The sequence below is a fragment of the Purpureocillium takamizusanense genome, chromosome 5, assembly GCF_022605165.1.
Source record: "Purpureocillium takamizusanense chromosome 5, complete sequence".
Classification (NCBI taxonomy): Eukaryota; Fungi; Ascomycota; class Sordariomycetes; order Hypocreales; family Ophiocordycipitaceae; genus Purpureocillium; species Purpureocillium takamizusanense.
The window spans coordinates 1,707,067-1,729,859 of record NC_063072.1 but is presented as its reverse complement, the minus strand read 5'-3'; the positions used below and the strand labels follow the sequence as shown (position 1 = coordinate 1,729,859).

General features: G+C 58.5%; 4 protein-coding genes across 4 annotated transcripts; 3 read left to right on the top strand and 1 right to left on the bottom strand.

The window, feature by feature from the left end:
• Nucleotides 1-837: 837 nt before the first annotated feature.
• Nucleotides 838-2,300, bottom strand: JDV02_006107 (uncharacterized protein). Its single transcript, XM_047987461.1, has 2 exons — nucleotides 1,815-2,300; nucleotides 838-1,708 (listed from the first exon to the last, which is right to left on the bottom strand). The coding sequence occupies exons 1-2, from the start codon at nucleotides 1,963-1,965 to the stop codon at nucleotides 1,077-1,079; spliced, it is 783 nt and encodes a 260-aa protein (XP_047843446.1). The 5' UTR covers nucleotides 1,966-2,300; the 3' UTR covers nucleotides 838-1,076.
• Nucleotides 2,301-3,224: 924 nt separating this feature from the next.
• Nucleotides 3,225-4,863, top strand: ALC1 (Allantoicase). The gene is made up of 2 exons (XM_047987460.1): nucleotides 3,225-3,658; nucleotides 3,750-4,863. Exons 1-2 carry the CDS (start codon nucleotides 3,556-3,558, stop codon nucleotides 4,724-4,726), a joined length of 1,080 nt encoding a protein of 359 aa, XP_047843445.1. The 5' UTR covers nucleotides 3,225-3,555; the 3' UTR covers nucleotides 4,727-4,863.
• Nucleotides 4,864-5,409: 546 nt separating this feature from the next.
• On the top strand, nucleotides 5,410-8,640 carry JDV02_006105 (uncharacterized protein). The gene is made up of 4 exons (XM_047987459.1): nucleotides 5,410-5,850; nucleotides 5,949-6,328; nucleotides 6,387-6,788; nucleotides 6,848-8,640. The coding sequence occupies exons 1-4, from the start codon at nucleotides 5,706-5,708 to the stop codon at nucleotides 8,378-8,380; spliced, it is 2,460 nt and encodes an 819-aa protein (XP_047843444.1). The 5' UTR covers nucleotides 5,410-5,705; the 3' UTR covers nucleotides 8,381-8,640.
• Nucleotides 8,641-13,529: 4,889 nt separating this feature from the next.
• Nucleotides 13,530-19,167, top strand: JDV02_006104 (uncharacterized protein). Its single transcript, XM_047987458.1, has 3 exons — nucleotides 13,530-15,818; nucleotides 15,899-17,009; nucleotides 17,078-19,167. The coding sequence occupies exons 1-3, from the start codon at nucleotides 14,440-14,442 to the stop codon at nucleotides 17,453-17,455; spliced, it is 2,868 nt and encodes a 955-aa protein (XP_047843443.1). The 5' UTR covers nucleotides 13,530-14,439; the 3' UTR covers nucleotides 17,456-19,167.
• Nucleotides 19,168-22,793: the final 3,626 nt, after the last annotated feature.

The window sequence follows — 22,793 nt, the reverse complement described above, 5'->3', positions numbered from 1 at the left end:
AGGGGGAAGGGAAAGACGGGGGGGGCCAACGCACGAAAGCGATTCCCAGCTCTGGCAAAGATGATGAATCAATCTGTCGCAAAGGGCGGGGGCGAGACCTTGAACTTGAGTTGCAAGTTGGATTGTATCGTTGACACGGTAAGGAGTGTTGATATGTACGTCCTTGCGGAGACTGCACTTCTGCTGCGGGCGCGGTGCCATGTCGTCTGTTTCCGCGCCGCCGCCCCATGCTAACTAGTGGGATGTTCATGGTGACAACATTGGAAGTGGAAACTCGTACAGCCTCTGTGTATGTTGTCTTTTCGTCAGCGGCAACGATTTCGAAGTCGGCTGGCCGCTAGTTACCGTCGTGCCGTTACCCTTTGATCCGTCGAACGGCCTCGTGTCCTGCTCCACGCTGTTGGGTCGACCAGTGTGACCCCTTTACGTCCTCACCGATCTCTCCGAGACTCGGAGGTGCGTTGTAAGATTTCCAGAGACGCATTCACCACTCTGTCTCACAGGAGAGGCTCAGGACTCGCTTCAAGTGCTGTTGGGGAACTGACAGCCTCGGTGGGGTGTATACGCGATAACTCGAACAATGAAGCATCCCGAACAAGGAGGGGCGCCGCTGCTGGTGCTCGCTATGAGTCGATGCTTCCCGTCAAGAAGAAAAGGTGCACAAGTGGCATCGTAACATGCTTGACACCCGTAGGGGAAAGTCTCGACATTGCATACCCAGCTGTGGAAGCTCATCGCCGTTGAAGCAGCAGCACGACATCGACTCCCAAAAGCAGATGGCTCACTCATGAACCAAACCGACCGCAAGCCCCTAAAATTATGCGCGTCGAGTCTTGGAAGCCAATTCATACGTTGTATTCTCGCTAAGCTTGGACCAGCCGCATTTCCCGTCATAGGGCTGTGTATCTGACACCATCTAGACGACCAGCATCAACAAAGAAGGAGATTCCAGGCAAGGGACGCTCACCATACGCTTCTGTGGCCTTCAAGCTCGCCAAGATACTTGGCGCGAAGCCACCGGCGTCCCGTACCTTATCCAGGGTTGAAACAAAGCCAGTTCTCACTTTCCCGAGAACCTACTCTGTAGAAGACAACACCCCGTTCTGCTTCTGTCCGCGAATCTTGTGCAGGGGAATGCGCGGGTAGATACCCACAACGACCAAGACCAATGCAATCAAGAGGCCCCACCACTTCATCTTCAGAACACCCTGGTTATAGGACGTGTCGACAGTGAAGAAGACGGTCACCAGCAGCAGAGGCAAGACGACGACATAGGCAAACAGGCGATGCCACCGCCACAGCTTGCGGGCCCTGGCCTCGCCGCCGTACAAGGCCGGCGTGGCCCACATGGTGAAGCCGACAAGGTACTGGAGGATGAGGAGGATGCTCGTGACGACGCCAAAGTAGGCGTGGACGGAGTGGAAGTGGGGGTTCCGGCCGGCGACCTTGTTGTACTCGACAATGACGACGCCAAAGATGAGCAGCACGAGGGCGACGAGGTTGAGGGACGCGTGGACGCGCTGGCCGGCGCGCTTCTGGGCGGCCGTGTGCGTGGGCTGCAGGAACAGCACCGACTGGACGAAGACGAAGACGGCGAGCGATTGGGCGAGAGGGTGACCGGAGAAGAGGATGAGGGGACTGGTGAAGACGGAGGCCCAGACGATGCCGACGAGGAGGAAGGCGCCGAACTGCGCGAGGACGGCGGTCCCTATGCGAAGAAGGCACTGTTAGCGACGAAGCATGATCATGATGATGGGCTGCCCTGGCCTGTGCGTCCTGCGCCCCGTCCGTCCGTCCGTCCGTCAGTTACGTACCCAACGTGAGGTTCGTCCAGTACGCCGCCCCTTCGTGCTGAGCAGCATCACCGGGGCGCCCCAGGAGAGGCTCCGTCTCTCGCGTCTGCGCCGGCCCGTCCGCCCCCAGGCCGTTGGGAGAGCGACTCGGTATACCTGTGGCACTCGCCATGGCAAAAGAGAGAAGCGAGATGAGAAACGATGACGCTTCAAGATCTGAGATGGGCTGGTCGAGATTGGTGTACGAATCAGGTCTGGCTGAGCAAGAAGAACTGGGAACTGCAGCGCTGTCACACGGTTATGTTGGGTCTTCTTCCCTCTTCTCTTGATGCCGGACTCGTATTGTGTCGTGTTTGACGATGGCGAGGGACAGCCAGGACGATACGAAACGAAAGCCGTCCGCGTCTGACTCGGGGGTTCGGCAACTTGCTGATGAGGGGGTTCGCTCCCTCAATTCCTCACACGAGCGAGCGGCACGTCAGTGAGACGAGACAAGGGGGCAAGTCAATGACGGCACTGTGATGCTTACCATTTTCGGCGGCCTGACTGGTTGGCGGAGGCGAAGCTTCCACCCATGGACCCCACATCCCGCACAGTGTGTCAAGCTGGGACCTGCAAGCACAAAACAGTACTAAAAGCAATTCTACTACTATCGCCATCACGGCTCCCAATCACGTCAAAGGCAGGCAGAGGTAGACGGGGCCGTGTCCGCCGTGCGGCTGCAGGATGATGCGTACAGATTGCGTGGCTTCTTGTGTCCGTGTCCGCGAAACGCCAACGTGTGTTGCCTGTCTGATTCACGGAGAAACAAACCATGGTGGAACCATGCCGTGCCGCCGTCTTCGTGAGACTCGGTGACGCTGTATAACCCGTGGCCCGCCTCTAATTTGATTTCACACGCTCTGCACCGTCACCCAGGCTTTGGGAGTGTTGCCACTCACCACCCCTTGTTCCTTTACACGGCGGGTATGCAAAGGCAGCATCTACGATGCTTTAGCCGTGCTCGCGGCTTGATGAACGCGACAAGACATGCGAGTCCCAGGCTCGGACAGACTGTGCCACAAGCCAACAACAGCAGACCCCCACGCGAGCCCCATCATTACGATATCAACGACGACATGGACGCCCGTCCCGGCGCCGGGCGGTCGCAGGCTCGGCTCCCACTCCTCACGGTGCAGGGTAGCCGCCCCGAGCGTCGCCCAAGTCCGCCGGCGGAGTGGAATTGGGGCCGCCGCCCCCGGTTCGTAGGTGGCCGGGTGGCCGGCCTACGGCGGTGGGGGCGGGGCCAACCCACCCCCTGGAGGAACCCGACTACGCCCACTACAGTAACTGAGGGGGAGACAGACACCGACACGCAGCGACTCTCCTACCTTAACTTAGGAAGCCATCACGTGCGGCGCGGGGCAGCGACCAAACTATAAGGTGATGGAAAGATAAACCATAAGGTGATGATAAGGTAATGGGCTGCCCTCCTGGCGGCAACCGCAGCCCCGGCCGTGTCACACGTCGACGTCTTGCGCCTGTTGCCCCATCGGTGCCCCAACTTGGCACGCGGCTTCGAGCGGGTGCCGCGTCGGAAGTGGCCGATGGGCAACGGCTTCAAAAAGGCGGGTCGCCCGCCTAAACTTCCGACGACGATGAAGGACAACCTCATCACCATCGCTCGCTCCATCGACAGACTCCAAGCCAAACGCCATCACAGCGAGCCATCGAAGCCGTGAGAAGATTGACAACAAAATCAACACCAGCAACAACACCCAAAATGCCTTCCATTGCCGACGAGTTCGACTACAAGCTTGACCATGTCAAGACCACGTCGGTGAGCTCCGGCGACATTGACAAGACGTTCCGCTCAAGTTGCATTGGTGAGTTTGCGCGCCCCCGCCCCCACCAACCTCCGTGCTGGCCCTCCGGCATGTATGCATGCGTGCGCGCATGCTGACAGACAGACAACAGACCTCGTCTCGGCCGCCCTTGGCGGTAAGGTCCTCGCCTTCTCAGACCAGTGGTTCGCCGAGGCGGCCAACCTGCTGACACCCACTGCCCCTATCCACCAGCCCGGCAAGATGGTCTTCACAGGAGCGTGGTTTGACGGCTGGGAGACGCGCCGCCACAACGCCGCCTTCGACTGGGTCGTCATCCGCCTGGGCGTCGCCTCGGGCACCGTCGAGGGCATCGAGGTCGACACGGCCTACTTCACCGGCAACTACGCCCCTGCCATCTCCGTCGAGGGCTGCTTCAGCACAAACGACGACGAGGTCGTCTCCTGGCAGGGCGGCCGCGGCAAGTGGGAGACCATCCTCGGCGTCGAGGAGTGCGGACCCTCGCAGCGCTTCGGCTGGAAGCTCGACGCGCCGCCCGCGGGCAAGCAGTACACCCACGTCCGCCTCAACATGTACCCGGACGGCGGCATCGCCCGATTCCGCCTCTTCGGCCACGCCGTCCCCGTCTTCCCCAACGACCGCGACGCCGTCTTCGACCTCGCCGCCGCGCAAAACGGCGGCGTAGCCGTCTCCTGCAGTGACCAGCACTTTGGCACAAAGGACAACCTCCTCCTGCCTGGCCGCGGCAAGGACATGGGCGACGGCTGGGAGACGAAGCGCACCCGCGGCAAGGGTCACGTCGACTGGGCCATCATCAAGCTCGGCGCCCCCGGCTACGTCCACAAGTTTGTCGCTGACACGGCCCACTACAGGGGCAACTTTCCGCAAAAGGTGGCCATCCAGGCCCTCTCGTGGGATGGCAAGCAGGGCGAGCCCGACGACAAGGACCCCGCGTGGCAGGAGGTCGTCGCCCCGACCAAGATGGGGCCCGACGCCGAGCACGAGCTGGCCTGCGCCGCCGACAAGACTGCCTTTACGCACGTCAAGCTCATCATGATCCCCGACGGCGGCGTCAAGAGGCTGAGGGCCTTTGGCCGGCGCGCCGTGTAGACTGGGGTCTCGCTCGCTGGCTCTTCGGTTGCCTGCGCGAGGGCTTACGACGTCTGTATCCCGTGACACCGTAGCAAGAAAATTCAATGAAGCTATGAGATAGATGAGACAAAAATGTTTAAAAAACACATATGTAAAAAAAAAGAAATATACCATGGTATCAAAGTAAGAAAGTGGTGCCCCTTTTGAATGCCCAAATGCGAACTGAGGGAGGCATTGTTCGGATTGTGTCAATGATGACTGCATAGATGCAATGCGACCTCCTTGCTTTTGGAAGCTGAGGTGCACACTTTGGCGCCCACCTTAGTACCCAAGACATTTTCCGAATCATGTCGTGTTGAACGGATAGAGTCCCGCTACGAAGGACCAACTGTACCTACTAACTTAGTAGGTATATTGGAAGCTGCCACGTTGTTTGGTGACGACAGTGGGCTCAATAGGGGCCGCAACCATCCATGGAGGTGGATGGATGGAGCGCGTCGAGAGGCGTGCGCATTGCTGGCGGTACCTGGCGTTAGTGTGCCCCTCCCGCCACCGCATAGGTACCTTCAACAGCCACCACAGCCCGCCAGCTGCCCGACGGGAGCTCCTGCTGGGGCATGGACCCACGTAATGGGCTGCCCGGCGGAATGACGACGTTTAGTGACTTCCAGCATGCGCGGCCTAATGCGTACCGCGGATGTACCGCCACCTCCACCACCACGCCCGACCTTGCCTGGCCGTGTCTTGCCTAATAAGTTGATGCACACTCGCCCCTCGTGGCCAGACCTGCCTGCTTCCTCCTCCCAAAACCACATCACCTCCCCCCGACGACCGCTCCGTCGACGGCGCCCCCTTCCTCCAGAGACAGCTAGATGAGTCCGCGGCCCCAGACGGCCCTTTCTTCGTGCTGCCGCGCCTCTGCGGTCTCACCACAACCAAGGGCAGCCTCGGCTCCCATGATCCTCCAGAGCCTGGCTGTGCCCCTCCTTCCATCACCATGGATATCGGGGACGCAGGCAGCGACAATGGCGAGCTCAAGCCCCGCGCCATTCCTACCAACCTTCCCACGTCTCTAGACGACCGCCGGCACGCCCCGACCGAGGATTACGTGCGCGAGACGGAGATGTACGATGGCTGGCAAGGTCGGTCCCCTCAGCCCTAGAGCCCCCGGCGCCCCATGGCGGGCGACGCGGCGGCGCGCGACTCACCCCTCCTGCCTCACTGCTGACTCCCACTGCAGGCCAATCTCAGTTCCTGACGACGCCCGCCCTGGCGAAGCCGCTCAACTTTGGCAACCTCTCCCTCAATGATGCCGACTACGAAAAGGACATCGCAAAGGGCCCCACCGACAGCGATGCCCGGCTGATGGAGATGCTGCAGGCTCAGGCCGCTGCACACCAGGCTGGCCAAGGCTACGAGAACGAGCAGGCGGTCGTCGATGACGAGAAGCTGACCGAGGCGGAAAAGAAGGACTTGCTGCAGCGGGCGCTGACCATGGCGGCCAGCAACGGCGACGTTGGAAAAGTCAAGAGCCTTCTGACGGGCAGCGCCAAACCCTTTGTCGACGTCAACACCTCCGACGAGGACGGCACGCCTCCGTTGATATACGCTAGCTGCTTCGTGAGTCGAGACGAGCCAAACACCGGAGTGCGCTACGTCATGCTAACGGGTCGCGTAGGGGCATGAGACCGTGGTTCAGGCGCTCATCGAAGCCGGTGTCGATGTCAACAAGCAGGACCGAAATCAATGGACCGCCCTCATGTGGGCCATGACGAACCGCCACAAGGGCATTGCCAAGCTCCTGCTAGACAACAAGGCGTCCTCGGATCAAAAGACCTCATCAGGGCGGACGGCATTCGACTTCGTTCCGCCCGACAGCGAAATGTCGTACTATCTGCACGACAACGGCTACAACATCGGAAACGCGGGCGTGACCGACGACTTCTATAGCCCTGGTTTCTCACAGGACCGGTTCGAGGAGGAGATGGCGGAGAACGAGATGCGGAGGCGACTGATGATGGAGAGCGCTAGGGACCTCGAAGTCGACCTGGGCAACGTCGGGATGGATGACCAGCCAGAGGTGGGTATGCGCCGCTTTCCTCGTGCGCAGAAATGCTGACGAACCTTGTACCCTGCAAGCCTGCCGATGAGTTCGAGGAAGAGCAGCAAGAGTTTGACTGGAGCCGTTGTCTCCACGACCAAATGTTCGTCTTCCAGGAACACGAACTCGATCGGATACTCGACATCATCATCACCAAAATGACGCCACAGAGGTCGCCGTCGCAGAAACCAGTGCCCGCCAATATGATCTTTCTCAGTGCGCGGTACGCCCATTACCATTCCAGCCCGGAGCTGTTGGAGAGACTGCTCGTCACAGCCATGGACCTCATCAACGAGGTTGTGGAAAAGTGTCAGTGGGACATGACCATATTGGCGTTCTGGATCTCCAACGCGACGCTGCTCCTACATTACCTCAAGAAGGATGCTGGGCTGGTTGAGGCGACAAGCGAGTTCCAGGCTCATCTTGCCGAGCTCATAAACGAAATCTTCATTTTGATTGTGCGTGACGCAGAGAGGCGCCTCGACAAGGTGCTCGACGCGGCGATGCTAGACCACGAGACCATACCCGGCTTCGAGGACATCACTTTCCAGAACGAATGGAAGCTGTTCAAGAGGAAGACGACAGTGAAGGAAGAGCCGCTGGAGAAGCGCTTCCGGCCACCCTCGCCAAAGCAGCGAGCAAAGCCGGCGCCGCGGAATGTGACGTCGCTTCTCTCGTCGACGCTGTTCGTCTTGGACCTCTACGATGTCCATTCGGTCATCACCGCGCAGATCATCTCGCAACTTTTGTACTGGATTGGGGCAGAGTTGTTCAACAGAATCATGTCGAATCGGAAGTACCTGGCGCGGACAAAGGCCATGCAGATCCGCATGAACATTTCCATACTGGAAGACTGGGCGCGGACGAATAACAGACAAGCCGAGCACTACGAGGGGGGAGAGACGAAGGCCTCGGGAGAGAACACGACGGACGCCGCCAGGAGGCACCTGTCACCAGCCATTCAACTCCTCCAGTGGCTGCAGTGCTTCTCATCCCTCGGCGCGGACGACCTCGAGGCGCTGGTCGGAACGCTGCAGCAGCTCAAACGGCTGACACCACAGCAGCTCATACACGCCGCCTCTCACTACCGGCCGGAGGTGGGAGAGAAGGGCCTGCCGAAGAGCGCCCTGAAGTATTTGGTGGCCATACAAAAGGAGGCGGCCCTCAAGCGTGAACGGCGCCGGAGCAGGGCGACGTCGCCACGGCCAAAGACGGGCCAGGACAGCACGCCTGCGACGCCTGTCAGGGGCAAGCACAACGGCGGAGCTCTGGACGGCTCCGACAGCGTGAAGAGCACCCCCAACCCCAACGGCAACAACGCGTCCGACGGGGAAGACGATGATGCGCCGGAGCATCTGCTGCTAGATCCGGCGCTCATGCTCCCCTTTACCCTGCCCTCGGTGACAGACATGCTGGTCTCTTACGGTGCGGGCTTCGGGGGGCTGAACCGGGAGCGTGAGCGGAAATACATCCCAACCGTGCCGCCAGAGTTTTTGGAGAAGCTGGAGGTCACAGGTGTCCGGAAGGAGCCCATGTTTGCGGAAAAGGATTGGGAGAACGAAGAGGTGTGAGAGAAGTGAAAATGGTGACGGCAGCCCGTGGTTCGCGGGCTAGAGCGAGCGAGCGAGACGGAATGAGCCGCGGGCGGGCGGTGCAAAGGCCAGCAGTTACCTACTTTGTACGCGAGCAACCTGTCGACTTGGGCCGGCCGTTTGGCCTGTCAAACTTGACATGCCGGGCTTGTGGTCCATCATGCGTACTATAGTTGCGCGGTACTGTCTTGTAGCACGCGACAATTTAGAATGGGTACAAGAGCACCCCGTTGGACGACGGCATGCACGGAGTGCCCGACGCGTGATGCTGATCGGCGGACCGCGATATCGCAAAGGTGACCGATCCGCGGAAGTAAACCTGTGCGCTCGCCCGGCACGGCAATTGTGAAATTTTTTTCCCGCAATGCTTCTAAATCTCGTCCTCGGTCGGCAAACTTTTCGCAACGCCGACCGCATCATCACCCAGGGCTCCCTTCTTTTTCTTTGGGGGCGAGGGGGGTTTGAGGCTAACCAGGATGTCGAGTCAGTCGAGGTAACAGAAAGGACTGTGACGAGAGAATCACAACACAGGCCAAGTCGAGAACCGAGGAAGATTCTTCTTCCTTCTTCTGTTTTCGCGGCATTGACATGATGGCGAGAGAGAAATAAAGTTTTTTTTTTTTTTGTCATGCGAAGCTTAGCGTCCAGTGAGGCAGGGAGGGAGGGAAGGGGTCCAAGCTGTGACGGGTGAGCGGGTGCCTAATAACTACCTACTTTGTAAGTTTTGGTGAGTGATGAGCGATGGTGGTGTGGTGTGGTAGGGAGGTAGCGTAGGTGCGCGGGCCAGACCCAGGACCATGGGAACGGCGAGGTGCCCGAGGAGGGGGGATCGGGATAAAGACAGGGTACGGCAAAATGACGAGGTGTTTTCCCACAAGGGTTCTGCAAACGATCAAGAAGAAAAGAAGAAGAAGAAAGGAAGAGATGCGCGGAGCTCAAATCAGGTCTTTCTTTCTTCTTTATTACTATTTTGCCGATGAGGAGGGATGGAGGAATGGATGAATGAACGAATGGCAAGATGGGATTTCATGCGCCTTCAGTATTTGGTTTGCTTGCTTTCTCTGGGTGGGTGGCGGCCGGGATGGAGGGACGGGAACGGATAGTGCAGGTTAGTTAGTAGTTAGTCAGGCACCTAACTCTACTAGTAGTAGCCAGTCATCAGGGCTGAAAGGTAATAATAACAAGCAGTCAAGTCACTGGGCGGCGACACGGCACGGCATTCACTCCTCCTGCTGCTCTTGACGCGCACGCGCCGGGTTTCCCGGGGTGGTTCGCAGATCGCGGCGGCAGCTGGGATATCTGGTTGGTGGTCCGCGGGCGGGTTGGTGAGATGATGAGCAGATTGGGTTTGGTTGCTTTTTTCTTTGGTCGCTTGATTGCTTGATTTTTTTTTTTTAATGCCGAGCGAGGGGAATCCCGAGCGGTTGGTTCGTCTGTCCGTTGCCGTCAAGTCGCTCGTCATGTCGGTCATCAGTCACCACCATGACTTTGATTAGGTCCTTAGTAGTAGAAGAAAGATTGACGCGAGCGAGCACCGGCTGCCCGGGCCTAGAGAGAGGGAAGGGGGCGGGGGGAGGTATGGGTACGCAGAGTGCATTGTGACAGAGTGGACGATGGCGTGTCCCGGGAAATGGGCATGGTGCCATGTTCGTCGCGCATGTGCCGCCGCCCCGCAGAGGAGGAGGAGGAGGAGGAGGAGGAGGAGGGCAACGACGAGCAAGGAAGAGTGAAGAGAGCGGCGCGGGACTGGGAGCCAGCGGCATCACGGCCATCGTTTTGACCCGTAAGTGGACTTGTTGTGATGATGAGCTTTTACCGAATTTTTTCATTTTTTTTTTCATATAGAAATAAACAAGAAATAACCACGCCTTCCTTGCTGCTGGACATGCGCGTTTCTCCAGATAGTCCAAGTATCCCTCCCACAGCACCAATGGGGGGCAGGCCCGGAGAGAAAACACACAAAGAATCCGGATGCTGCACCTTTTGTCCCCGGAACCCTGGCGCATGAATCTACTACGCAGTTACTGCTGGTACTAGTCCTGCCATGGCAAGCGTGTTTGCTTGTCTTTGCGAATTTTCTTGCTTGCCTTGCCCACCCATGGCACCGTACTACTTACGTACTACTCGTACCGTACGTCAACATGTCAACCGGCGGCAGCGGGATGTGCACGCTTGTTAGCGCTCGTGCATGGAGTAGGTAACAGCCAGACATTCCCGGTGGCCAGATAGCTGCGATTTGGGCTTGCGTCACCGGATAGCCAGTACTCTCTTGGACGGGGTAGGCGATGATACTCCGTCATGACAGCTCCATCATACGTATGTACGTACGTACAAGAAGCAATCATGCTCTTATTGGCGCTCTCTCTCTCCCCCCGGCGGTCCACGGTACTTTTTTGGCTCCTCGGCCTCTATGCTTGCCCAGCCCAGGCGTCGGCGAACGAACCGGTGGACCCTTGATGGAGACTGACCGTTCCCCCCTCCCCTCCCCCGCCCCCCCTGGACCTTGGCGGGCTGGTGGTTTTGTTTGTGTTGTCGAGCTTGATGGAGACGTCCGTCGCGAACGGTCAGATGGCTAGTCTCGGGAGCATGAAACTGGGCCCACGGGGGCGCCTACGTGTAGTACCTGCCGCTACGATGAAGTAACGTAGGTATACTACAAGAGGCAGGGCATTTACACGTCGTACCTACTAACCTAGGTACCAGGTTAATATACGATCTAATGCGTCTGTCTGTCCGTCGCTTTGCTTTCGTACACTTGGCGGGCGGCAGCTGGAAGCCCAGGAAGCTTGGCGCGGTCATTGCCCGCACCTTTGCTCGTACACAAGGTTCCGCAAGGGAAATGAACGGCGAAGACTATTTTTGCTGGCAACTCAGCTCAACTCAAAAAACGAAGGATGTCTGTCCGTGGCAGGCAGGTCCGCGAACTGTCCGTCCGTCCGACTGCCTGCCCTATCTTGGCAAAAGGCTAAAATGTTGCGGTTCCCCCCCGGCGCCTGCGGTGGATGCTCTGATGAGCCGACTGCCGGTGACAAGGGGGCACGACGGGTGGGCTTGCAGGGCCAGGCGCACCCTGGACGAAAAGCAGTTCCCGTGGCCCAGATTTGGGCGTTTAGTGCGATCGACATGGGTGGTAGATGGTCGGTCCGTCGTACATACTGCTTCGCAGGTACTGTACATAGACCCGTCATGGGACACTGGGAACTCGGGTGGACTGCGGCGGTGGCGGATGTAGCATGTATGTGGTCATGGTGGTAGTAGTAATAAGACTCCGAGGTGGCTTGCCCATCAAGTGCTGTCGGTTTGCTGGCTCCCGCCCGTCATCTTGATGGGATGGATGCATGCTTTTTGCCGCTGGCGCCCGTCGCTACAACCCACTGGCTGCTGCTGCTGCTGCTGCTGCTGCTGCGAGTGGGGGACGGCCTGGCTTGACGGACGGGTACCTTGCAGCCCACCGCCACCGCTAAATTCGTGATGGTGTGGTGATCTTGGGTAGGTCAGTACCTAGTAGCTAGAGTCTGTCGGTGGTGGTGCGGAACTTGGCATCCGCCCATCCGCCCGCGAAAAGCGACGACGAGGACGACCAGATCAAAGTCTGCGGTTGCATCTAGTACTCTACAGTCCGTGCAAAAAAAAAAAAATTACAAAAAAATTGCACCCATCCACCCGTCCATCCGTCCATCATCCTCCATCCAGACGGCCCCGCCAGAGTCATGCGCATGACGTGGCGACGCTGCCGCACCGGCGTCTCGAGGTCGTCTCAGGCTCTCCCACCTGTAGCGGTAGCCGTAGCAGTCAGTAACAGGTAGCAGCGGCAGCATGCAGTTTGCAGCGGTGAGAGAGTCATGCCATGCCGGGGGGGATTGATGAGGGAGGGGACACGCCGCCCGACCCGACGCGAGCCAGCGATGAGGGAGGAGGAGCAACCACATCACCATCCAGATGACCTTTGCTGCAGCGTGCGTACGTACCTTGTCTTGCTTCAATGGTACAGGGTCTTGTTTACACCCGGCCACGCCGGCGACGGCGGTAGGCTGCAGTCGAGCCCATGGCTGCGTGCATGCATTAACCCCCTCTGCCGGCACCGCTCCGCGGTTGAGACGTGGGCGATCCAGAGCGCGGCGCGGGCAAAGCAAGCAGTAACATCTTCAGCCTCATCAACGAGCGGCGCTTCCCCGGAGCCAGCCAGCCAGCCAGTAGTACCTTGTGCGTACGTAGGCATGTAAGTAGTGACGCAGCCCGGGGCCGTGATTCGCCCACGCGACGCACAGCGTTCGCCGTCTTCCCAAGACCTCTTTTTACTTCTTTCTTACTACGGCACAGGCTCGCATGCTTACCTTACCTACGTTAGTAACTGGTCCGGCGTCGGCGGTTCGCTTGCGGTGCGCCAGTGATGTGGCGGTTGGTGGGTGGTCCGACTCTTTTCTTTGAGTCGCACAGTCAGTACACACGTCGTCGCCAGCGGCGTGGCCTGCGCAATAAGGTAATATGGTAAGGTACCCTCCAGTAAGGTAGTAAAGTAGATGCGCACTTCCTCTCCCGTGGAGGCCCAAACGGAGCCCATCGCACCACGCAATCTCGTTTTCCTCTCCCGCGCAGGTTGCTTTTCGAGGGAACCGATGGAACCAAGTATCCGGTATCATGCAGGGTACATTGCCCGTCTAGAATGCCAACGTGCTGCCCACGGTTCTACCTGTAGTACCCACCAGGTAACAAGGTAACCCACGAACGTAGTAGAGTACCTAACTTGCTCCCGTCCAGGCTGCGGCTTGCCACGCGCACCGCGTTCCCATGCGACGGCGAGTCTACCTTGACATGTTGTACTTTAGATGCATCTAGATCCAGAGGGGGTCAAGTAGGTCGGTATAGAGTACCGCGATTGTACACTTTCACCCGGTGGTGGACAGTGCTCTGCACCTTGTACTCGGCACGGCCCAAGTTACCTTGCCTCATCATCACCTGCTACCTACCTTACCTACCTTATGCTCTGTGCCTTTAGTACTAATTCCGTGTCTGGCTGGCGATCAGGCAAGACGTCTCAAGCGAGCTGCCACCAGATGCTCCTGCCCTCGGCAACGCCCCTTCCCGTATAATCAATCCCATCGCCGCCTCGCCCTCCCGTCCGCTTGCACGGCGCGCCTCCCCCTCCACCGTTTTCTTTTGTCCAGCTCTTCGCCGCTTCGTCCCGTCGATAGCCACAGTATTCCTCCCTCTCCCGGCTCTGGACAAAGTTGCTTGTTGCAGCGCGTATTCCAAATTGCGCTGTCTCATTGCACTCCGTCCGCCTCGAGTGCTTCTTCACCACTGGCGAGGGGCATTGGCTGCCCGCGTCCCCGTCCTCCGCACCGCGTTGCACCGTGAGCTCTTCCTCATAAAGAGGGTCAATTCCGCACTCGCACGACCTCGCTCTCCCTCGGGACTGTCCAAGACATCTTCGGGCGAGACCCTCCATCGCACGAGTGCGTACAGCCCGCAACGTGGTCTGCCTCGCCCTTGCAGCCCTTGCTCGCCTGCGGCGCTCGAGACACCTTTCCCCATCGCGCCAACGAGGCAGGTGGTGGTGGTGGTGCTCGCATCGTTGGGCATTACTGCGCCTGCTCCTCACTTACACCTTGCCTTGCATGCCGTGTTGGCACTGCTCAGAGCGCCACACATACGCCAGACGATCCGACATTGCTCGTCTTGCTTGGGGCCCCAACAAGACAGAATCTCCCGCCCACGAGACTTGACGAGATACTACAGCGTCTCTCTCTCTCGATCTCACTCTCTTACACATATCGTCTGCCAGTCCTTCGTTGCTGCAGAAAACACCACGCGAGCACTCTCGACACACGTTCGTCGCCTGCGACACACTTGTGCTGGCCAGGCCAGGCACGGTTGGATCCTTTTCCTTGTTAGTCTCACCCTGCAGGTGCCTGCACAAACACCACCACAAAGGCCTTCTCGGGTCAAGCCCGTTTGGGCAACAAAGACATACAGCAGGGAGTTTGCAACGCCACTACAAGGGACACGAGCCCCAATAAATCCAAAAGCCTCCAACCATGGTATCCCCAAAATCCTCGTCAGTTCGACAAAAGCGTCGGACGGGTCTGCCCAGACCATCTTTTCGGGACGACACGGCCCTCGTGGCTCTCCGATACGAGAAGACGAAGCCAGCGGAACCACCGATCTTATTGCCTTCGGTCCGCAGCCCCCGCCGTGCTGCCAGTGTCGCCAGCTCTTTGCGCTCGACGATCACGACCCGATCCGCCTCGTCCGCCTCGTCAAGATCTCACGGCCCTGTCGTCGTCGTGCCGCCGGGCTACCTGCCCCCCATCGCACCGCCCACGGAGCAGCATCCCGCCTTCAGGACATCCGCGCCCGTCACCGCACGCGTTCTTGACGACTGGAAACGAGACTCGGGCCTCGCCGCAACGCCTACATCGTTTGCAATCCCAGAGGAGTGCGAAGACGACGCCGGCTCGGACATGGAGCTCCATAGCAAACTGCAGGCCCTTGCAAGTTCCGGTGGCGCGGCAGCTCCAGCACGACAAGCTGAGAATCGGCTAGTAGTGGTGGAGGGCCGAGCGTTGGACGCTTCACCGTTCGTGAACAAGACGATGGCCGAGTACGAGCGCGGCGCGGGTGCTGCGACGCTGGCGCCCGATGCAAAAGGGCCGCCACCCTCGCCCCCTTTGTCTGCCTCCAACCTCTCTCCGCCACTGACCGCGCGCTCTCACGATACCGTACAGACGGCCTCTCCCAAAAAGCTGGTCAAGCGGAACAAGTCGTGCTCTCCCGCTGCTCAAGACAAGAGACTGGGTCACGATTGTCCCTCAGCGGCGAGTCAGATTGCGCCAATGCAGCCACAAGCCTTGCGGGGCGCTGGGGCCCCAGCCTCCGCCAGCCAGCAGCAGGGGCCACAGTGCCTGCATTCACCAACTGACGACACGACGCCCAGATCCCGATTCCACAATCCCTTTTCCCCGGGCTCCTCGCCGCCACCAGCCCACTCCGACGCCGAATTCACCCCCTTAGCAATCTCCATACCCACCGATAGCCTCATTGATGATGACTTCATGGCCGGCATCTCCTTCACGAAGCGCGGCAGCATGATGTTTGCCTCGAGGCCCGCGGCGGCGCTCGACGGCGCGAACGACGGAAGCCCGACGGACGCGACCACGCCGACCTCGTCTTCGAGCGAGTTGAGCGCCGTGAAGCCCATTTCAGGGGTCAGAACCGCCGACACGATGACGAGCGATGCGCCTGCCCCTCCCGACATTCGGGTCCTGTCGCCGGACGTCGAGAAGGAGTCTCAAAAGGTGAGGTCGCTCTATGAAAACGGCGACGGCATCAAGTGGGAAGACGGCGGAAGACACTCGTTCTGCGAGCGTCTCGAGCCCACGCCCGAGATTCCCGCGGAAGAGGCGGCGAATGAACCGTATGGATTTCCTTCGAATACCCGCAACCACTTGTTTGTTTGACCTCTTGGGCTGACGCGCGTGCGCCGCCTCGTCACAGGGACCCGTCACGTCTGGGCACAAGCGTTGGAACCTCAACATCTGCAAGGTCTTTTTCTCAGCCGCAGCGAGATGGATCTGTGCGTGATATAGATCTGGCCGAGGCGTTCGACGATCTGGAGGAGCCGGGAGCCGTCTACGTCGACCGATACGGTTTCATCAGCCCGGCACGGCCGGTATCCAGAATCAGCACTCCGACCGAGCTTAGATCGGCGCAGTTCTCCCCTAGGAGGAGGAACATGCTCCAGAAGAGAGACCCAATGGGCTTTTCCCTGCATGCCGGAGGCGCTCGCATACCGAGCAGGAAAGTCTCTGCGCGCTCTCTGAACACGCAAAACTCGGAAATCTCGGTCGCCTCGGTGCGATCGTCACGATCGGTCATCCGTCAAGCCGGCAACCTCCTGCCGCACAACCGCAACCGGCGCTGGATGGATGAAGCCGGCGGCATGTTGACCGTTTCGCCCAGCTTGCAGGACACGGTTGAGGCGGCGGAAGTGGAGAAGATCTCGGAAGCACTGAAGCGAAAGGAGTGGGAACGGTCGGAGAAGTGGCGCAAGATGGCCAAGGTCTCCAAGAGCGGCGACCAAGGCCGAGGCACGGAATTCGAGTTCGACCTTGACAACCCCAAGCTAATCGAGAGGACATGGAAGGGAATCCCGGACCGGTGGAGGGCCGCCGCCTGGTGGTCCTTCCTCGCCACGGCCGCAAAGCAGACCGAGGGCGCGGCCACATCCGACGACATCATTGCCCACTTTTACCGTCTCCAATTCAAGAGCTCCCCCGACGACGTGCAGATCGACCTGGACGTTCCCCGGACCATCAGCCGACACATCATGTTTCAGCGGAGATACCGAGGCGGCCAGCGTCTTTTGTTTCGCGTCCTCCACGCGCTGTCCATTTACTTCCCGGAGACTGGCTATGTTCAAGGCATGGCGTCGCTGGCGGCGACACTGCTCTGCTATTTCGACGAGGAGCATAGTTTCGTGATGCTGGTGAGGATGTGGGAGCTCCGGGGCCTGGACCAGCTCTACCGTCCAGGCTTCGAGGGCTTGATGGCCGCGCTGCGCGAGTTTGAGACAGCTTGGCTTAACAAGGACGTGGCAACCAAGCTGGTGAGTTCTTCCCTGCTGAGCGACACTGCTCGTGCGATGTCCAAAGCAATAGCTAACGAGCGGTGCAGTCCGACCTTTGCGTAGATGGCACGGCGTACGGAACGCGATGGTATCTGACACTATTCAACCTGTCCATTCCTTTCCCCGCACAGCTTCGAGTGTGGGATGTGTTCCTCCTGCTGGGCACCGGGCCCAAGGCGGGAGTCGAACCGACGGCTACAGGAACGACAGCAGGCGGCAAGCCGCCCCCGATAGCCACAGGGCTAGACGTCCTTCACGCCACGAGTGCCGCTCTCATCCAAGCTCTCCGCGAGGTGCTGCTCGACTCGGATTTCGAAAACGCCATGAAGGCCCTGACATCGTGGATACCCGTCAAAGACGAGGATCTTCTGATGAAGGTGACCAAGGCGGAGTGGAAGACACGACAGAGCAAAAAGAAGACGTAGCAAGCTTGCTTGCCGCTGTGGTCTCTTTAACATATCCGCTTGTACACGACCAACCATGAGGAATGCTACTTCGACTTATATCAGGACTGCGACGGCGACGGGATACTTTACTTCTCTGGGCTACTTTGGTTCGGCACGGGGTCTCTTCGGCTTCACCCAAGCACTATTTCTCTGTGCTTTCCTTCCCTTTCTTTGATTCCCCTACGACTCTTCAGTTAACCGATACCCGATTTACGCGCGGACAAAAACGCGTAGCGCGCACTCCTTTTTCCTTTATCTTCTTTCCCCCAATGGTTTTAGATGGACGGGCAGGCAGGACCAGTAGATGGATGCATGGGTCATCCTGTCGCGTCGGTTTCCCTTTTCTCAAGACGGAGCGGGATGGTAATTCCTCGCCCTTTGCGTATACCCCTTTCACAATACCATGACGTTATATTGCATGTTTACCTCGATATTCTTAGTATGATAGCCTAATCGCTCTTATCGAGCCGCGGCCCTGTGGCCGGGCAAGGGATAGGAACATCAATGTTCAACATGTCGAGAAACCAGACCGAACCGGCCCTGCCTTGTGCGAAAGGGACGCATCATCCCCTGAATGGTGTTGTACCGTGACATTTCCAACATGGAGTTTACATTACGAAGGAGCTGCGGAGACTCTTGGCCGCATATCAAGTCGTGGAATCGCCTTATGACGAAGAACACCGACCCAACCGCCATACGGACCGTGGAATGGTTGACCGAGGGGCCGGCGCATGGCAGCACCGACCTGATGACCTGATGGAGTCGGATGAGGTATGGCGGCCCAGCACCAGGGCGCGTGCACTCGCACGCCCATGCGCACGGAAGGCTCAAGGTACGTGCCTCATGGTCAGTATCTTGATGGAGCGACGAGGCCTGGCTACGCACATACGACTGCGCGCGCGCTGCTCGAGCAGCCGGCCAGCGCAAGACGGCACGAGCCTGCCAAGGTCGCAATACTAGGCGAAGGACGTGGCATGGAATGCTTCTCGGCGCAGGCGATTGGACAATGCATACTTCAACGGAGGTGCTTGGCGTCCCGGAGGCGAAGAGGGGGCACAGATGGCAGGGGGGAGGAAGAGCAGGAGGGACTGGCCTGGTCCATGCGCCGCCGCCGCCGCCGCCGCCGCCGTCGTCGTCGTCGGCGAGAAACGGAAGCTGAAGCTGAGGGATAGGGCTGGTACAGCACTCGTGTGATGGGGCTCTCTGTGCTGTTTGAGTTGGTTCGCTTTGTTTTGAGAGGGAGGCTGGGGGGATCAGCAACAACAACAACAGCAGCCGCAACAGCAACAGCAACAGCAACAGCATCACGAGGAGGTGCTTTGCCCTCGTGCGTTCGTGGGGGCGGGACGGGAGAGCCCACGCACGCACGCACGGGCTGTGCACATGCGTGTGTGTCATTCATTACTGGGCTGAGGATCATTAGGGTGACGCTGGGCTGAGAGACGCCGCACGCTGATGCATACCGAATACAGTAAGTAATAAACCGTGGTCCACGGCCCATGCAAGTTGGGATTGCAAGGGACGCCGCCACCACCACCACTACCACCGCGGCAGCAGCAGCAGTAGCAGCACCACCAACAACCACAACACACTTTCGTAAGACGTAACCATCACCAACAGCAGCAACAGCAACAACGACAACAACACCGCCGCCGCCGCCGCCGCCGCCGGCCATCATCATGTCATCGGCCACGACTGTATGACGGGACCGTGCAGGCCCCCCACGACAGTGACATTGGGGGATGGAACGGAGGGGGAGTTGGGAGTGGGAAGGAAGGAAGGAAGGGGGGGGGGGGGGGCGAAGGGCGGAGGGCAGTCAGTGGCGGCGTGCATGTATGTACTGTATGCTGTGTGACCTGGGAAAATGGGACGATGATGAAGAAGGCGTGGGCTGGCTGGTTCACGATGGGCGGGGAGGTTTGATTCTGCCCCTGGTCTCTCCCAGCCGTCCCTGTCACTCAGTGGCGGCGGCGTTCGGGCCGGCCAGCTATCTATCGTGGTGTTGTGGTGTTGCGTCGGCCGCGGTGTCGTTGTCGTTGCTGTTGTCGTTGTTGTCATGTTGCGGCTGTCGTTCTTTCATCGCTCGCTTCTCTGCCAAGAGTAAGGAGGGGGGGTTGACGCCGATGCTTCTCTTTCTCCCTGGCCCATTTCATCCGGGGTCTCCCCCGGAGGACGGATAACGGCAACTATACAAAGGGAAACCACTCAAGGCCACGTCAAGGACCAGTTCTCACGTCACCAGCAACGCACACTCTGTGCCGTGTCTGTGCATTTATGCGTCAGCTAGTAAGAGCGCGCGCGTTTGTGTGTCGGTCGGTGCCCTCTTTGCACTTTTTTTTTTTTGCACGGGCGCTGTCAAGCTTCGCACGTGGAGTAAGTAAAGGTTCCGCCAACGACTCTTCCCCCTGCCCCCCCCTCTTTCGGCTTCCACCCGTGCACTCACTCCCTCTTCTTCTTCACTCACCCCTTCCCTGCTGCCCGCCGCCATGGGACGAATTGGGCCCTACATGCTGCTGCTTCGGCGCATTACTGTACACTACGTACGTACGTACGTACGTTACATAGGTACCTAGTGCATACATATATGGGCACGCGGTACTACCGTCGTATCGCTACTGCGCTGCATTGTCAATGGCACGGTGGTGGTGGTAAGCAAGCAAGCAGTGGACGCCAAGCTCGCTCACGGAGCATGTAAAGTGCATACCTATGTATGCCATGCCATGCCATGCTATATATATCATGTAGTATCATTGGTGTTTTGCGTAAACTAACTAGGGAACCAAGACGGATACGTAGTACAGTATGTACATACCTTACGTGCTATATACGAAAGTACTACCTAGGTACCTTGTGTATCTGGGCTGATCTGGGGGAAAGAAGATAGAGAGAGAGAGAGAGAGACACACACACACAAGGGCGTGGGGGTTTGGAACGAGGGGGGAAGCAGGAGCCGCGCGCGTGTGTGGCTTGTTTGAGCCCATTCCAAATTCTCTACAATAATGCTCCCATACAGAGGTACTTACAGTACAGGTGCTGCACTATACGTACTACTCGCCAGGACGGGGGTTCTTCTAGTTCTTCCGTATGTCTCTGTGGACACAGCCAGGTGCCACCGCCGAGGACTGGAACGACTCCGTGGACGACAAGAGCGGGAGGCGCAGAAGGAGCAGACAAGCCCCCACGCGGGATTCGACACACACACATGTCATCGGTATTGTCATGTGTGCGCGCCTCTTTTCCCTGTCCGTGGCTTATTTTCTTTTTTTTTCTTCTTTTCTTGCCGTTACTCCAGTAGTACTACGTGCCAACTACGTACTGCACAAGAGGGACCACCCAGTCAATTGTCTGTTTGGATAATGAACGGTTCATGGCATGGCATGCCTGTTCGTCGTCGGTCGGGTAATTAGGTACTTTTTTTTTTTACTTGCGGGTTTAGCGTTATACCTACCCAGGTCTTATTGCACATCATATTTCTTGCATGTATATCGCCATGGACTTTATCTACGCGGGAGAAAGGTGCACATGGCACGGTGCGTGCATTGCACGTGCAGTGTTTTCTCTCTCTCTCTCTCTCTCTCGCGCACGCGCATGCCGCCGCCTCTCGATGCGCTTTCTTAGGTCTACCAGTGACTTATTAGTCAGTACGATGTCGTACGTACACAGGAATGACTCTTTCGTGGAGTAGAGTAGGTGCCTAGGAAGGTACCTAGTACTAGGTGCCTGACCTACGGATACACACCGCCGCGCTGCGAGTGCATCGGGGGCCCTTTTGGTAGTGGTGTTCTGCGGCTCTGCGACGTGCAGTTCGCCTAAGCCCCCCCCCCCCGCCAACCGGCTAGAACGGTCTCAGAAAAGAAAGGAAAAAGCAAAAAAGAAAAGAAGAAGAGCCAGACACACGAGAAACGTTGTCAAACGCCAAGACAAGCAAGACGGAAAAAGCAAAAAATACAGGGCTGGTGGGGGGAGGGGCCCGGGCGGCGGGGGGGCGGAGGGGGGAGGACAAGGAGAAGAAGAAAAAGAAAGGCGAGCACAAGATAGCGCCCCGACCAACATGGCGGCCACGCAGTCAGGAACGCGCCAGGCACGCGAAACATGCAGTAGTACAGTTATACAGTAGTTTCTTTTTTGTTTTGTCCGTTGTCGCTGCCCCGCGCCGCCGCCGGCCCGACGCCGACACGTGTGCAAGTATTATGCAGCGTGGTCGCTCGACCCGTCCATGCCCCCCTCCAACTCCCTTCCTTGCCTCGAGTGAGTGAGCGGATGGGTGGGTGCCATCCATCCATACGTAATGTCCATTTGTGTGTGCCAAGTACCGAGTTTACCTTTGCGAGTTGTATTACGATCACAACTCTCTATCCAATGCCCCCCCTCATGCTGGTGCCGGCTGTTATTGCTGATCAACGGGCCCTTCTCCCTCCCTTGCGCGCGCGCGCGCGCGTGTGCACCGGGGTCGCATCATTTCATTTGCCTGCATGTGCGCCTCCCCGCGCCGCGCCGTCGGAGACTTTCCTCTTTCCATTCGTCTTTTTGGCGGGGGCTGGCTTCTTCTCCCGCTGTCTGTCGTCCGGTGTTTTTCTGTGTGTGTGTGTGTGTGTGTGTTTCGTCCCCCTGCTGCCCGCAGACGGGAAGCAGACTGCAGACTGACTGCAGACTGACTGCATGTATGCATGCATCCGTGCGTGCGTGCGTGTCCTTGCCCATCTATGACCTACGTAGTGCCTACGTACGTACGTATACTGTACATTCAATGTGAATTCATGCTCGTACGGACGGAGGCACACGCCAAGTCCATGATTGTAGAGTAGGTACGTACGTACGCAAGGTAGTGGGTATATTACCTCTACAGTATACGGTACAGTAGCTATTGTGCCCGCAGCTTGAAATGCAATGCCCGTTCATCATTGTCGCCGCTGTTGTTGCTGCTGCTGTTGCTGTTCCGAGCAGTGATGGTGGTGGTGGTGGTGGGTGGGTGGTAACTACATGTTGATTGCTCCTGCTCCTGCTGCTGGTCCTGCTGCTATATTAAGCATCATGCCCGCAAAAAGGTTCCGAGACATTCTCCCCCCCGGCTCGTCCGCCCGCCCGCCTGCCCCGCCAAACAGCACCATCCAACCAGCGCCGCCCCCTTCCAGCCTCACAACCCCAAAGCGGATAAAAACGACAGACAGGCGAAACGGTCTGTCTCTGATGAGGAGGCAGGCCTTCAACTCTCCTACACCCCCCTCTCTTCAATTCCTTTTCCACCGCAACCCCCACTCCCCGACCCTCCCCCCTGTGGGCATCTGCTGTTGCTCTTCCCCATTCCCCCTTCCAAGTT

What these genes read in the sequence shown, in the direction of transcription:
- ALC1 (XM_047987460.1), top strand. Translation starts at nt 3,556, where the DNA reads ATGCCTTCCATTGCCGACGAGTTCGACTACAAGCTTGACCATGTCAAG. An exon ending in GTTCCGCTCAAGTTGCATTG is followed by an intron (nt 3,659 to 3,749) that starts GTGAGTTTGCGC and finishes GACAGACAACAG; the next exon opens with ACCTCGTCTCGGCCGCCCTT.
- JDV02_006105 (XM_047987459.1), top strand. Translation starts at nt 5,706, where the DNA reads ATGGATATCGGGGACGCAGGCAGCGACAATGGCGAGCTCAAGCCCCGC. An exon ending in TGATATACGCTAGCTGCTTC is followed by an intron (nt 6,329 to 6,386) that starts GTGAGTCGAGAC and finishes CGGGTCGCGTAG; the next exon opens with GGGCATGAGACCGTGGTTCA. An exon ending in GGATGGATGACCAGCCAGAG is followed by an intron (nt 6,789 to 6,847) that starts GTGGGTATGCGC and finishes GTACCCTGCAAG; the next exon opens with CCTGCCGATGAGTTCGAGGA.
- JDV02_006104 (XM_047987458.1), top strand. Translation starts at nt 14,440, where the DNA reads ATGGTATCCCCAAAATCCTCGTCAGTTCGACAAAAGCGTCGGACGGGT. An exon ending in GAAGAGGCGGCGAATGAACC is followed by an intron (nt 15,819 to 15,898) that starts GTATGGATTTCC and finishes GCCTCGTCACAG; the next exon opens with GGACCCGTCACGTCTGGGCA. An exon ending in AGGACGTGGCAACCAAGCTG is followed by an intron (nt 17,010 to 17,077) that starts GTGAGTTCTTCC and finishes CGAGCGGTGCAG; the next exon opens with TCCGACCTTTGCGTAGATGG.
- JDV02_006107 (XM_047987461.1), bottom strand. Translation starts at nt 1,965, where the DNA reads ATGGCGAGTGCCACAGGTATACCGAGTCGCTCTCCCAACGGCCTGGGG. An exon ending in CTGGACGAACCTCACGTTGG is followed by an intron (nt 1,709 to 1,814) that starts GTACGTAACTGA and finishes TTCTTCGCATAG; the next exon opens with GGACCGCCGTCCTCGCGCAG.